Source organism: Eutrigla gurnardus, assembly GCF_963514095.1.
Source record: "Eutrigla gurnardus genome assembly, chromosome: 18".
Classification (NCBI taxonomy): domain Eukaryota; kingdom Metazoa; phylum Chordata; class Actinopteri; order Perciformes; family Triglidae; genus Eutrigla; species Eutrigla gurnardus.
Genome location: NC_139929.1, coordinates 22,429,944 through 22,444,963, shown reverse-complemented (window position 1 = coordinate 22,444,963; position 15,020 = coordinate 22,429,944). Strand labels below are relative to the sequence as shown.

At 45.2% G+C, this 15,020-nt stretch overlaps 1 protein-coding gene across 4 annotated transcripts in view; it reads left to right on the top strand.

The window, feature by feature from the left end:
* The window catches only part of svila (supervillin a), a 77,820-nt gene that overhangs the window by 27,494 nt on the left and 35,306 nt on the right, over window positions 1-15,020 (top strand). For all 4 annotated transcript variants that reach the window (XM_084033781.1, XM_084033784.1, XM_084033782.1 and 1 more), the window contains exons 8-15: window positions 1,590-2,438; window positions 3,587-3,625; window positions 3,717-3,751; window positions 5,962-6,026; window positions 6,639-6,775; window positions 8,034-8,117; window positions 8,547-8,856; window positions 14,465-14,530. In XM_084033781.1, the coding sequence (XP_083889907.1) occupies window positions 1,590-2,438; window positions 3,587-3,625; window positions 3,717-3,751; window positions 5,962-6,026; window positions 6,639-6,775; window positions 8,034-8,117; window positions 8,547-8,856; window positions 14,465-14,530 (1,585 nt within the window). The remainder of the gene's footprint in view (window positions 1-1,589; window positions 2,439-3,586; window positions 3,626-3,716; window positions 3,752-5,961; window positions 6,027-6,638; window positions 6,776-8,033; window positions 8,118-8,546; window positions 8,857-14,464; window positions 14,531-15,020) is intronic.

Sequence of the window (15,020 nt, the reverse complement as noted above, 5' to 3'; positions counted from 1 at the left end):
AAAAGTCTCCAAAGTTTGATATTGAATAACAGTTTGTCTCTATGCTCACTATGAGACAATATGTGAGTTGTGTGTATGATCAGAAATGGTGGATAGGAAGTGTCAGAGAGAGTTTTTAGATGAAGATGAAGATGTACTGGTTCAGTTCATTCACCCACATGGCCCTGCCAAGAGTTTCTACTGGCCAAGAAGAGAAGACGTGCAATGTGCACTGCAGGCTAGAATTGCATGGATTGACGTTCCCTCTACAGAAACTGGGTGCATGTATGCCATCAAAAAAGATGAGCACAACAGAGCAGAGATGTACATCAGACAATTTGTAAAGTGACTGCCAAATTAATGAATGTGACTAAGGAATTGGATCTAAAAGATGAAAAATGTGTGATCCCTCATAGTGAGCATAGAGACAAACTGTTATTCAATATCAAACTTTGGAGACTTTTGTACTGTAATGTAAAATCTTTATGCTCAAATTAAGATTATTTGATTTGGTTGTGTAATTTATATACTCAAAGTATGACAAAACGTACAGTCTTCAATATTATGCTGTTTGTTCATGGTTTTAGACATTAAAAGCGGCTTTCAGCATGTTTAACTCACATTCAAGGACTTATTGCCTCTGTAACTACAACTGTGCTACATTTTAATGTTTTCGTGAGGCTAAATTTATCAGTAGAATTTAGTCACATGTAAGTCTTTGGTAAATGGTAAAAAAAAAACACAATTGAATTGCCCTCCTGTGATGTTTACTAGTAGGCTGTTAGGACATGCAGTACCAAAACTGGCCACAAACACCCCACCAATATCAGGATTTTAAAAAATCACTGCGACAAAATGAGGCAAAACACCCTCCCGATTTTTTTTATATGATTTTAACAAGAATATGATCTTTCAAAAAAAGTAAGTTTGGACCTGATACTTGTCAGTTTTTTGGAATATGACTCTGAAGTTGGGCAAAGATGTGTTTACTTCCATTTTTGAGCCTCAATATCTGTGAAACTAATCATCTAAGAGAGACCATATTTTGTAGAATGTTTAAGCTAACACCAGAGATAGAGGCAGAAGTGATAGAAGTCTTCTATCTGCAAAAATGTGAGCTCAGCCACTCTTCAAATGTACTACTTTATTTCAACAAGCCACATTTTAAGTACCTACCATACTAGGTTATCATTGAGCTACACCCCTGATATCTCAGGTCTGGAGGCTATTAGTAAAATATATACACTGTAGAAATTTTGAAGGCCACAGGTGAGATAGTTTTCCAGATATTGCTATTTAAAAATGGCTTTTCAGAGTATGATGCCAAAAACCGTCTAAACTACCCTTCATTCAATGATGTTTCATGAGAAAACTGTTGACAGTAGATACCTAATATTTTGGATTTGTCCTATTAACAAGTGTGTCTTTGTACTTGAATTTTTTTCAGGACATTCTGAGATGGTCAGGTGGGAGGCATTTGATGAAATGGCACGGAATGACCCATTAGGAGTTGAGTGCTGTGTACAAGTACAGTTTTCCTCTTCCTGAGTTGAGCTATATGATGTTTCTAATCACATACAAATGTTAACTAGCTCTTTGTTTCCCTGAAGAATCAGAGTTAGGGAGAGGCTTGCCAAGGAGGAAAGACGCCAGGGGAGCCCAGAACTGGGAAATGTTACAGAAGCCCCGGTGTACCGCCGACACCAGACCCAAACCTCTTCACGCTACCACACAGACCCAACAGGCCCCCAGCAGGTTTACTCCCACCCCCAGGCTCAGCTCACCCAACATGGGCTGCCAGGAGGTCAAGAAGTTTGTTCTTATCCCAGTTACCTCTCCATGGCCTCTGGTCAAACATCCAGAGGCGGGCAGCAGCAGCAACAGCCCCAGGAAGAAGGGAATGAGGAGTTGGAGGGGGTGAAGACAGAGGGCCTTCTGAGGAGTCGGAAAGCAGTGCTGCCCTCTGAGATCCGCCGCAGGGAGAAGAGCACCGAGGACCCACGGAGAGGAAGGGGGGAAGAGGAGCTTGGGATTTCCAGGGCACAGAGGGAGGCTGAGGCAGAGGATCCTGCAAGGGGAGGACACAGAAGCAGAGCCAGGGGTGGTGGAAACGAGCCCACCTCCCGTTGGGAAGTATCAGAGAGCAAGCCCAGAGAACAGGAAAACGCCATTTATATCCAAAAAGCGATGATTCCCACCCACATTCAACCCCGAGTGGCACATGCAGGTCCAGGAAGCCCCACCTCCAGCACAGCTCTGAGCCACACAATGCCAGATGCTGGGGATCCACGAGGGGTCAATCAGAGGAACCTGCAGCACCACAACCCCCGAGAGGCCAGGGTGGATGATGGTTTTGGTAATGGAGAGAGTCACCAGGACAGCCGGTTGTCTGTGGCCCACCTCAGACACTCCTACTTGGAGAGCACCACCACCCCTCTGACCAGCCACAGGAATGAGCTGTAGGTGTAAAAGTAAAACACTACACCACTGCTACTCACCAGCTGGCTTCTCTAGAACCCGCACTGATGCTTGTGACCCAACATCACCTGGCTGCTGAATGACTAACAAGCAACTAAGGCTGGACTGAACATAATAGAGTTTTCTAATCTGTAGAAATGCCATTCCCACATTAATCGCCTAAGCTGCCTATGATGTATGTTTTTTTTTTGGCTCTGTGGCCTGTTTGGTTGCTACCTGGGGCCAATGAACGTGTGCATGCTATCACCGCTAATAAATCTGCATGGACTTGACATTTCAAAACGAGGGGTATGACTGAATACCCAAACTAATAACTCTGCTTTAAACAAAAATCAATTGTTGCGCCCAGTCCCTTTCTCTCTCTCCCTCACCATGCTGTATTTTCTCTTTTCTTTTGGGACTATATCTGTTGGTCCCTTTCCTCGGGTTGGCCCTCCAGTGAGCTTGAAGGGGACAGGGCACTGGCAGGCTACAGGGTCCTATGGAGAGGGGAGAGGGAGAGGGGACGCAGGCCCCGGCAGTATATCTATTCTTCAGGGGACAGTAGAAAGACCTCAGAGAGGTTTAGAACGCAGCCCATCACTTCTGCCGAGCACCAGGAGAACGATAGGTACTGCTCTGGACTGCATGGCTGAGAGTAAAGAATGCTGCGATCCATGTATCCATGCATGTCGAAGACAATTTTCAAATGTTTGATGCACAGATTCCAATTACAATTTGTTGGTTAATCACCAATAATATGCTGTTTAATGTACAATCATAACAGTAAACCCCTAGTATCTAGTAAACCAGTAATCGGATTAGTAACATGAACACACACACACACACACACACACACACACACACACACACACACACACACACACTGTTTCTCCTTGATTTTACCACTCTAACAACATTAGCAAACAGGGAAGCTTAAAGGCCAAAGGTTCCTCTGATTGGACCTTGGCAGTGGTCAACACATGTGACCATACAGAGGAAGCATGAATTGGCCTTTGTTGGTAATCACTCCCTGAGACCATGGAACCAACCAGACTTGCGTAATGCCATCCAATTCTCCAGCTTAGTCTGCTTTACTAGACTGTTTCCACGTTTCCATTTCTTCTAACACTTGCTGTCACGTTTCCAGCAGCATCCAGAGACGACTGCATCTCCTCACCTCCTCTAGGTGTGTCTCTCCTGTCTGTCAGTTGAGCATCGTTGCATGGACACGTCTCACTTTTGCTGATTGTCTTTTTCTTCTTTGTGCACTTTTGAAGGTCCTGTGTGAGTTCAGATCATACTACTTCTGAAGGTAAGTCTTTTTTCTTTTCATTGAGGTTTGAAGAGTAGAACTTAGTGTTACAGTAAGTGGATGGTTATATTGCAGGTATATTTGCCAGTGAACATGGTTGCCCACATTCAGGATTCATTGCTCTGAATGTATTTCTACATTGTGCATGCACTGTAACGTAAAGCTTGTGAACTCTTACAGAGTTAACTGATTAAGCGCGGCTAGCTTTAGTGCAATTATCAGCATGGCTGTACGTGTTTGAGATTATTTGCAGTTGCATAATGTCAGATGGCACGGTCACAGCAGTAGAAGTGCAGTTTGGTTTGTGGCTGATGAATGTTTTTTTTTTTTTACTTTCACGGTGCAATTTGATTCATGAGGTTATGCTACCAAAAACAAACACTCACCACATTGAATGTCACATGTTTTGCCCTTGGATGGTCTGTGTTGATGAGAACATGGTGATGTTAAATATCATCTAATCAAGTTTCCGTTGAGCTGCTTTCCATTTCAATTAAATCAGCAGAAGTTGGGGTGGGCATTGTTATCCGTCTTACTGAACTTTATTAAATCATTCCTAGCCCACGTATACATTAGCCAATTAAAACCATTTGATTATCTAGAGCGTCACAGTTGCCATCGGCCACAAATTAATAAAATGTGATCTCCCCCCATTTTTTTGTTAGCTCACAGTAGCATATTCTTCATATAAACACACACTCAGCTCAGCTGGGAATCTTATGTATTGAGGAGAATTATAGGGAGCAGAACTCTGTGAGGGTTTAGAGCTGTTAAATCACTGAGTGCTTGAGGACTCTCCCAGACATTTTGAGGCCTTCCCGTAAGTAGGCACCTCTTTGCCTGAGGGAATTACCCACAAATCAAACTTGTCCTTGAGACATGCACATTCTTCATTGACTCTATGGATAAAGTCTTCTCTATAGAGAGCATGGTTGGTTCATTGAGACGATCTGATATTGTGTTCCTCAGGAAGGTTTTGATTCAGCTGATCGTCATCGGAGTTGTGATGAGGATCTCAGCAGAGCCACACGCTAATTTAAAGGTCCCATATTATGAAAAACACATTTTCTCTGGTCTCTTCACCTATAAACTGGTCCTCCCTGAGCCTGCCAACTCCCAGAATGAGGACAACAAGCGCGCCCCCCCCCCCGTTCAGATTCAGCTTCCGTCGTTACGTAACGAAGGGAGTCATTTGCTTTGATTTGCTTTGAAAATCAGTATAACAGAGGACCTTTAATACGTCACACTACCATCGCCAATAACGTGTTACACGTCACAGCCTCTTTGGTTCCGCAAAGTCAGGATTATTTTTTAAAAGGAGACACTGTTGCGGTGATGAGCCACTATAAAGCAATAGCAACTCCTTACTGCTGTAGACGAGTGACCATTTTCATTTCTCAACTTTCTCCGTGAAATGTGTTTTTTATGCAGGTCCATGAACTAACCATTTGCTCTCTGCTTCCACCAGTGGAGTGGAGTTGTAAACGACCAAAGGGTCTCCCATTCTCTTGTATTGAAAAGGAGTAAACTACGCATCCAACTTATAAAGAGAGTGAAGGGCATAGATCTGTGCGCCCCGGAAATCATGTTTAGTCTACATTTTTATTGCAAATTATACATTTTAGTTGTCTATAGCTGAAATCTTCAACAGAACTTTTTTCTTCCAAAAATGTAAATATCCAAAAATACACATTACAACATCATGAAAACACATGAACACAACCTATAATAAGCAAATATAAATCTTCCTATGTATTCAATGTTATGAGGTGAAATTGTGATGTAGAAATGTCAATTAAGAATTAAAATATGTTCTGTAAGTCCGTGCACATTATTATTGATCGGTTTACTAAGCAACACAATGTTGCATGATATGTAATAGGGGGTCCCTCCACCGGGTTGCTATAGACCTAGGGGTCCTTGGCCTGAAAATATTGAAGACCTCTGATATAGGCTATATTATTCACTTTGCTCGTTTAAAAAATATACATGTAAAAGTATTTTATTAAAAAACGTTTTATTCAATGAAGGGCTATTGATTGTTCTTCATGTGGGACAGGGGGGCGGTGCCCTAGTGCCCTCTATTGACCAGCCACCACTGGTAAATGATGAATTTCAAAATGAATACGGTTGTTCAATATGCTCCTGATGGCTTCATACATAATGTATCCAAAGTTAGTGATGTCATCATGTCCTCTGTCTGTCCTTAGCTGATGAAGAGAAGCTCGATGAACGAGCCAAGCTGAGCGTCGCAGCCAAACGCTCTCTCTTCAGGGTGAGCTTCAACTATTGTCCGTTTGGCCTCTCATTTCTACACATTACATGCTGATTCTGAACCTGCATTTCAATAGCGCTTTGCTAGCTAACTACCACATCCAGTCACACATCCAGTCACACACCCGTTCACACACATTCATACCCTGATGGCAGAGGGATCAGGATCTAATGTTATCTATCTCTTCCATACACATTCCCACGCCCATGGCGCAGCATCGGGGGCAGTATGGGTGTTCAGTATCTTGCCCAAGGATACTTGGTCGTGTAGACTGTAGGAGGAGGAGCCTGGATTTGAACTGCCAATCTTCTGATTGGAGGACAACTCGCTCTACCTCTGAGCCACAGCCAAGACAACACTAAACAGAAATTTACATTTAGGTCATTTAGCAGAAGCTTGTGTTTACAAACGTCCCTCCTCTCATTACTGTGAGGATTTAGAGAAAAATAGTGATGATTTGTTTTCAGCAAAGTCACTAGAACAATTACTTCATTGGAGAACGTTTGCCTCCCCATTGGTGAAACTGACCTCAAACTTGCCCTGTAGTCTCAGATGCTTAAAGTCAGTAGATGCTTTGATAACTGATATGATCTAAATCGCGTTTCTATCCAGGAGCTGGAGAAGAGCATTGATGGTGGAGCTCCCAAACCACGGTCCAGGAATGCTGCAGTGGACAGGAGACTGAGACGGATGCAAGACCGATCCAGAACCCAGCCGGTCACAACAGAGGAAGTAGTCATCGCCGCCACGTGAGTCTGACCACGTTAGGTTGTTAAATGCTGAGTCAAAGGGATAGTTTCTCATAATTTGGAAATGCACTTTTTTTTGGTTCGATGAGAAGATGCGTACTACATTCTGACAGTGAGAGTGGTATTAATCATATCTAACTGTCCTTTAAATGAAGCACACCTTATGTGGTTGAAATGGTCACTTAATAACATCCTTCACCCCTCGTGGTATGGAGCAACATTTTCAGCCTCTACGTTAATACAGCGGAGGTGAACAGGATTTTTGTTTGTGGTACTCAGCAACATCTCTTTTGTTCAAGGTTCTGCAGAAATCAGAGCATTTTTATTTACTTTTTCACAGCTCTCCAAATGGTGACGGTTAAGCCGGCAGGTTTCAGCTAACCGCTTTGATAGAGCTAACATTGTTTGCCTGAGAGGGAACTGGAGGGTGGGCACTAACATTTCAACGCCGTTGGTTAGGACGGTGTTATCAGCTGAAACCGCCAAGGGCTCTCTCTTCTAGGTGAGCTCCAACTCCCTCCTGTTTGTCCTCTCAAGCTCCCAAGCCGATGACGCTGTCTGTCTGGACGGCGTTATCAGCTGTAACCAACTTATTAGCGCAGAGGGGTGGCTATGTGCTCGCCAACTGGGCACCAACAGGCCTGCAGCCGGTCCGGCTATGGAAGCAAAGCATCGGAATAGTTACAGCAGTAGTACGCTGCACCGTTAATGCTCTGAATGGAGAATGTACTTGTAAACTTTGAATTATGTTCCCATTGCTCTGGATTATTTGGATTAACTGTTTTTGAACTAAGTAGAGCAGAAACAATCCCCATGAAAATGGTAAACAGTGAGTCTTGTGTGTTATCCAGGCTCCATGAGGAATGCTGATTCTGAAAAGATAAGTCGCTGTACCGTTTTGAAATGTATTTAATTTTCCAGTGCAGAGTCAAAAGTATTTTTTTTTTTTTTTCTACAACCTGGTTGAACCTACCATTTTAGGTATTTGAAACATCTACAAGCTTTCTGATGCAACAATATTTGTTTGATGGCTAATTTACTTTTTTCCTGCTCTGGGCGTGATTCCAAAATGTTTTTAAACTCTTCATGAATTCTAAATTGACCCTGTGTCTTCAGCCTCCAGCCACCTTTGTGAATCTCAACATGCTTTGCATATTCCTCTCCCTGAGCTCAAACGAACCTTTCATTCCTTGTGTCACTTGTGTGTTTTCTCCGTCACTTCTGTGTGTGTCTTTGTCTCTGTCCTTTGTTACCGTAGCGACCCCACTCACATGACTGTTCACACTGCTGTAGCTCGCGGCGCTAGTCCCGCCCTAGTTAGCAGCACTGTCCCGCCATACAGGTACAAGGCATGGATAGGGATGCTCGCCGTCCTAGTGTGACTAACATGATTGGTCTTTACTGAATGCTGCTCACATGCCACCACACTGTTCTTTACACAGCGGGACGTAAGTTTGTGTTTTTTTAGTTTTGGTGCCCTCCTGTGTGATCGGAGGATACTACATGTTTTCATTATTACAGGGCTAAAAAGACTAGGAGGATTTTAATGAAAATTCTAGTTTTGTTTGTGGTGGACATGACCCCCTCTGACTGTAACAATCCTCATGGTTAAACCTTTAATTTGATACTGTTGTCACTGGATGCACACAGCTCCACAATGCTTCCTGCCATGTAGCATGCAACTAGCTAGCTTGCATGAGCTCCCACCATGCTCACCAAAAGTGTCCCTTTCTCCTCCCTCTTTGTCTCTCGGGTATCACCCTGCCCTCAGCCTGCGGGCGTCCTCACAGCAGTGTGCCGCTGCGAGGGAGGCATGGCAGGTGAAGCAGACCCAGGAGACCCAGGAGACCCGGGGCTGTAAGCCAGTGTCCACAGTGGAGGCAGAGGACCAGAGTCAGGGTCGGGATCAGGGTCAGGACGAGCCCGACCTCAGCACTCTCAGCCTGGCAGAAAAGATGGCACTGTTCAACCGACTGGCTCAGCCTCCCATCAGGGTTACCCGCACCAGAGGAGACACACGACAACGCAGGGCCAACGCTCGCTACCAGACACAACCCATCACTCTGGGAGACATGGAGCAGGTAGTTTATCCTGTGGAAGAATGTTGTTTCACTGCACGTCAGTATTTCAACTAAAGTTATTCTGATGACAAATATTTTCTTAAATTGTGACGCTGAGAAATCAGTTGCATTCTTTCAACACATTACCTTCCTTCTTGGCTAAAAAGTGTTGTTTTTATGTTGTGCACACTTGAAAATATATTGTTTTACAGGAATAGCTTAAGATTTTGGTTTGTTTAACGCAAGCCAGAATTTAAAAACTAGTATTGTGTGGGTTTGTTGGAGTGACGTGCTGGAGCTACTGTCTTTGTTGGCCTGTTACAGTGTCAGGAATCCAGTGGCGACTTCAGGAAGTCGCTGCAGCTGAAAAGAAATAATGTCTTCCCCTAACTCCCCGTAGAACTGCAAACTGTCATTTGTATATTTCGGACTGTGTATGTGTTAAACAGTTTGTTTATTAGTGAGCCTCGCAGCTGCTTAACATCTGACTCTCAGCAAGGAATGGGTGTATTTCCTTCAGACTATTTGAAGGAAATACGACTTCAAAAATTGTATCTCAGAAGCACAGATTTTTGGCTCATTGTCTTTTCAACCTGTACAATATATGACCCTCCAAAAAACAAACCTTTAATGGGAAAACAGTGAGAAACCTCACAGGAACAAGATGGACAAACCTGCAGTAGGTAGACAGAAGTAGCAGTAGTCAAATCACAATATGGAAAAACAGAAATTGAATATTAAAGAGGACCTATTGTGCTTTTCTGCTTCCTCCTGTTCCTTTAGTGTGTTTATCGTGTGTTCATATAAAAGGTCTCCAGAGGGTCAAAGCCTAAAGTCCAAAGAGAGTTCCTCTCCCCCACAGAAACTCTAAACAGATTCAAACGCTTCAATAGAAATCTTTCCTTTGCTTCAGTAAAGTGATGATGTCACCAAGGATCTGCCCAGCTGCTAGTTAGTCCCGCCCTCAAACAAAGCTAGCGTGGAGTCTCCATGCTGAGAAGACAAACGTAGAGTTCTTTGTATGGACTCGTAGAGGAAGAGGAGCTGAAGAACAAGAGGCTAAATACACTTCATCACTGTTCCTCAGCAGAACAACTCCTGTTCTCTGCTTATGGGGAGGGGGCGGGACATTTCTGATGAACACATTAAGAGGTTGACCAATCACAACAGTTAGCCAGCTGACCAACCAGAGCAGACTGGGCTTTTTGGGAGGGAGGGGCAGGAGGTCAAACAGAGAGTTTCATAGAGGATGAGAAGAGCTGCTGCAGCACAGTATGATGGGGAAATAAATGAAAGATTGTAAACATGTTCTATTAGGAACCTGATATACAAGTAGGAAGCAGAAAATCTGAAGAATAGGTCGTCTTTAAGTAAAAGGAGAGTACATAATATACAGCTCAGCATTTATTATCTCAACTGTTGAAATTAACCAAATATATGTGAGAAGTGTTTTCAGACCTTGAATAATGCAAAGAAAGCAAGTTGGTGATTATTTTGAAACAACACAATACTAATAGAGTAAAGAGTTCATAAATCAATATTTGGTGGAATAACCCTGATGTTTAATCCCAGCGTTCATGTATCTTGGCATCTCTCATGTTGTTCCTGGTGACTTCATGTCACTCCTGGTGCAAACAGGAAACCAGCCTGGCTTTGTTTGATGGCTGATGACCTCCATCTTCCTCTGGATCAGATTCCAGAGGTTTTCAGTGGGTTCAGGTCTGGCGATTGGGCTGGCCATGGCAGGGTCTTGGTCTGATGGTCCTCCATCCACACCTTGATGGACCTTAGACTTAGACTTAGACATACTTTATTGTCATTCAAGTATCCACAGGGTGTATACAGAACGAAATTGCGTTGCATTGCTCAGACAAAGTTAGGTAAAAGTGCAGAGATTGAAACAATATGTGCATATATACATATGTGCAATGGAATAAATAAAGTGACGGAAGCAGTTTAAAAAACAGAATAAAAATACATTAATAAAATACGGCAGTGATTTAAAAATATGTCCAGAATAAAAGTGACAAGTGATTTAAAATATATACAACCAATGTGCAGCCATACGATCCGGCAGTACTTCAGTAAGTGTGCATCTGAGACTGGTTATAGATCAGTAAAGTTTAATAGTCTGGTGGCCTGGGGGAAAAAGCTGTTACAGAACCTGGTAGTTCTGCACCGGAAGCTGCGGAACCTCTTACCAGAGGCCAGCAGGGAAAACAGTCCATGATGAGGGTGTGTGGAGTCTCTGACTATATTTTTGGCTCAGGACAAGCAGCGCTTTGATGAGATATCCTGAATTGAGGGAAGAGTGGTCCCGATAATTCTCTCCGCTGTCCTCAGCACTCTCCTCACGTTTTTCCACTCCGAGGCGCTGCAACTACCACCCCACACAGAGATGCAGCTGGTCAGAATGCTCTCTATGGTGCTTCTATAGAAAGCAGTGAGGATGGGCGGGGGCAGGCGGTCTCTTCTCATCCTGCGCAGGATGTACACACACTGCTGTGCCCGTTTGACCAGTGACGTGGTGTTCACAGACCAGGTGAGGTCGTCTGTGATCTGCATTCCCAGGAACTTAGTGCTGCTGACCACCTCTACGGCCGTGTTGTTTATGAGAATTGGAGAGTGGCTGGGCTGGTTCTTCCTGAAGTCGACAATGATCTCCTTTGTTTTGTCTACGTTCAGGATCAGGCTGTTGTCTTTGCACCAGCCTACCAGCTGCTCCACCTCCTCTCTGTAGGCCTGGTCATTATCGTCCCTGATGAGGCCCACTACCGTCGTGTCGTCTGCGAACTTCACGATGTGGTTGGAGGCAGACCTGGGGGCGCAATCATGAGTCATTAGGATGAACAGCAGGGGGCTCAGGACGCAGCCTTGAGGGGAGCCGGTGCTGAGGGTGATGACGTTGGAGGTGTGTTGTCCGACCTGCACTGATTGTGGTCTGTCGGTGAGGAAGTCAAGCAGCCAGTTACACAGGAGGGAGCCGAAGCCCAGAGGTCTCAGTTTGTGTACCAGGCGTTGTGGAATGATGGTGTTAAACGCTGAACTGAAGTCCAGGTACAGCATCTGCACATAGGTGTTCTTCTCCTCCAGGTGTGCAAGGCTCAGGTGAAGAGCGGAGGAGATTGCATCCTCGGTGGACGTGTTTATTCGGTAGGCGAACTGAAAGGGGTCGAACGTGGGAGGGAGTCTGGAGATGATGTGCTCTTTTACCAGCCTCTCAAAGCACTTCATGATGATGGGAGTCAGTGCAACAGGCCGGTAATCATTTAATGATGTGATATGAGGTTTTTTTGGCACTGGGATGATGGAGGCAGTCTTAAAACATGATGAGACTATGGCTTGATTCAGGGAGGTGTTAAAAATGTCCGTTAGAACACAAGCGAGTTGATCTGCACATTCCCTGAGCACTCGCCCAGGTATGTTATCCGGGCCTGGGGCCTTCCGTGAGTTGACTCTTCTCAGAGTCTTTCGCACATCCGCAGTGATCAGACAGAGTGCCTTCTCTTCCTGGTGAGGAACAGCTTTCTCCGCAGCAGTGTTGTTTAAAACCTCAAACCTCCCAAAAAAGTTGTTTACATTGTTGAGGAAGTCAGCATCAACTTCACCCACAGGAGTGGGGGGTGACTTGAAGTTGGTGATAGCCCGTATGCCTTTCCACATATTTCTGGTGTCATCGTGGAAAAGGTCCTGGATTTTTTTACTGTGGGCCCGCTTAGCTAGTCTGATGGCACGGTTCAGGTTGGCTCTTGCTGTCCTCAGAGCCTCTTCATCACCAGACTTGAAGGCTGAGTTCCGTGCTTTAAGCGTATTGCGTACTCCCTCAGTCATCCAGGGTTTATGGTTGGCCTGGGTAATGATGTTCCTTGTGATGCTGACGTCCTCTGTACATTTTTTTATGAAGGCTGACACAGACATGGCATACTCATCAATGTTGATGTGATCGTTATACGTAGCAGCTACTTTAAACATGTCCCAATCCGTGCACTCAAAGCCGTCCTGTAGTGCCTCCATGGCACCCTCAGACCACATCCTCACCTGCCTAATTTTAGGTTTTTCCCAATCAGCCGGGGGCTTGTATGCAGGAATCAGCATGACAGATATGTGATCAGAAGAGCCAAGGTGGGGGCGGGGGGCTGCTCTGAATGTGTCCTTAATGGTGGAGAAGGGCATATCCAAAGTGTTCTCCCCCCTGGTTGCAAAATCCACATGCTGGTGGAAATGTGGGAGAACTGTCTTCATATTTGCCTGGTTGAAATCCCCAGCAACAATAAAAACGCCCTAAGTGTGAGCCGATTGCAGCTCAATTATGGTAACTATGCTAAACTCCCTGGGCAGGTAGAATGGTCTACAGTTAACAGTCAAGAGCTCGATGACCAGTGAGCAATTACTTGAGACTATCCTAGCATTTTTACACCTGTTATTGTTGATGTAGATGCACAAACCTCCCCCTCGGGATTTGCCGCTGAGTACGTTGCTCCTGTCGGCATGAAAAGTAGCAAGCCCCTCGAAGCTAACAGCATTGTCCGGGATTGATGAGTTAAGCCATGTCTCTGTCAGAATAAAGATGCAGCAGTTTTTCATCTCTCGTGTTGATAGTAATTCCATCTGCAGATGATCCACTATATTGTCCAGGGAACGAACGTTGGAGAGGAAGATGGAGGGAAGCGGCGTATACGGGTTAGCCTTTAGCTTAGCTGTTAGCCCACCCCGACATCCGCGCTTCTGCCTCCTGTCGCACCGCCTCCGCTTACTACTCCGTCGGCTTGTGCTGCTAGGCGAGTCCGCTCCTTTGTGGGACCTGGCATTGTGGCATCGAGTCCTGGAAGAATGCATCCTGAGTGTTGGGGAACATTTTCAGAGCAGAGGGAAGCAGCTTTTCTTCCAGGAGGACCTTGTACAGGTCTTGATTCAAACGTCCTTCACAAAGACAAACCTGCCTGCTTCCAGTCTTCATGAGGACCCCAGATCATCTAATACCTAATACCTAATAACACAGTGGGTGTGAGACACGGTGGCTTGTAGGCCTCTCCAGGTCTCTGTCTAACCATAAGACCACCAGGTGTTGGACTCATCAGAGAAGATGACTGTACTCCGGTCCTCTACGGTCCAGTCCACTACAGTCAAGTCCTCCACGGTCTAGTCCACTATGGTCTAGTCCTCTACGGTCCAGTCCACTATGCTCCCAGTCCTCTATGGTCTAGTCCTCTATGGTCCAGTCCTCCACAGTCCAGTCCACTACGATCCAGTCCTCTACAGTCCAGTCCACTACGCTCCCAGTCCTCTACGGTCAAGTCCTCTATGGTCTAGTCCACCATGGTCGAGTCCTCTACGGTCCAGTCCGCTACGGTCCAGTCCTCTATGGTCTAGTCCTCTATGGTCCAGTCCTCTGCAGTCCAGCCCACTACGGTCTGGCTGTGTTGGAATTTAATATCTTCCATACATGTAGAGATGCTGATATCAGAAAACACTGGAGTGGTCTCCTTGTGTTTTCCAGAGCTGAATATAACATGAATAAAATAAATTGTTCAAGAGTGTCAAGCAGGTTCTTTATAACCTTCATGCTTTAAAAATAGGGAATCTATGAACCAAGTGTGAACCAAGTGGCATGTGCGTGTTTTTGCTCCAGAGGCCTTCAGACATAGACGTCAGGGATGACCAGGAGCTGTGTGACAGCCTCATAGAGCACCGACAAGTAAGCTTCCTCTCAACCATCACCACGCTCACACAGCCGGGACAGCCATCTCAGAAATGAGCAGACATTTCTGAGAAACGCATGCTGTAGCCCGTATCCATGCTGTGATGTCACTGTGAATGTGCTTCTGAGTAAGTGCCGACTCAGTTGTCATCCTCTGTGCTGTGTCACTGAGGAGGCTGCGGTTTGTGGATGGGTGGTGCTGGCTCTCATGTTTCTACCAGGCTTGGAAGAAGCATCATCACCTCGTTCCAAACTGGCAGACGTTTATGGGAGAGAAAATCAAAGCAAATATTAAGAAGTCCAAGGATTGTATCTGTGTCTTTTGGCTACAGCTGGATGTGTGTGTGTGTGTGGGAGTGCTGGCATGGCTTTATGTGGGCTGCTATTGACCGGCAAGATTGGCTGTCCTTTGATGATCAGGATCAGTGCAGTGAGATAGGCAGGCGGTGATTAGCCAGCGTGATTTTTGATTGTGTGTGTGCGCGCA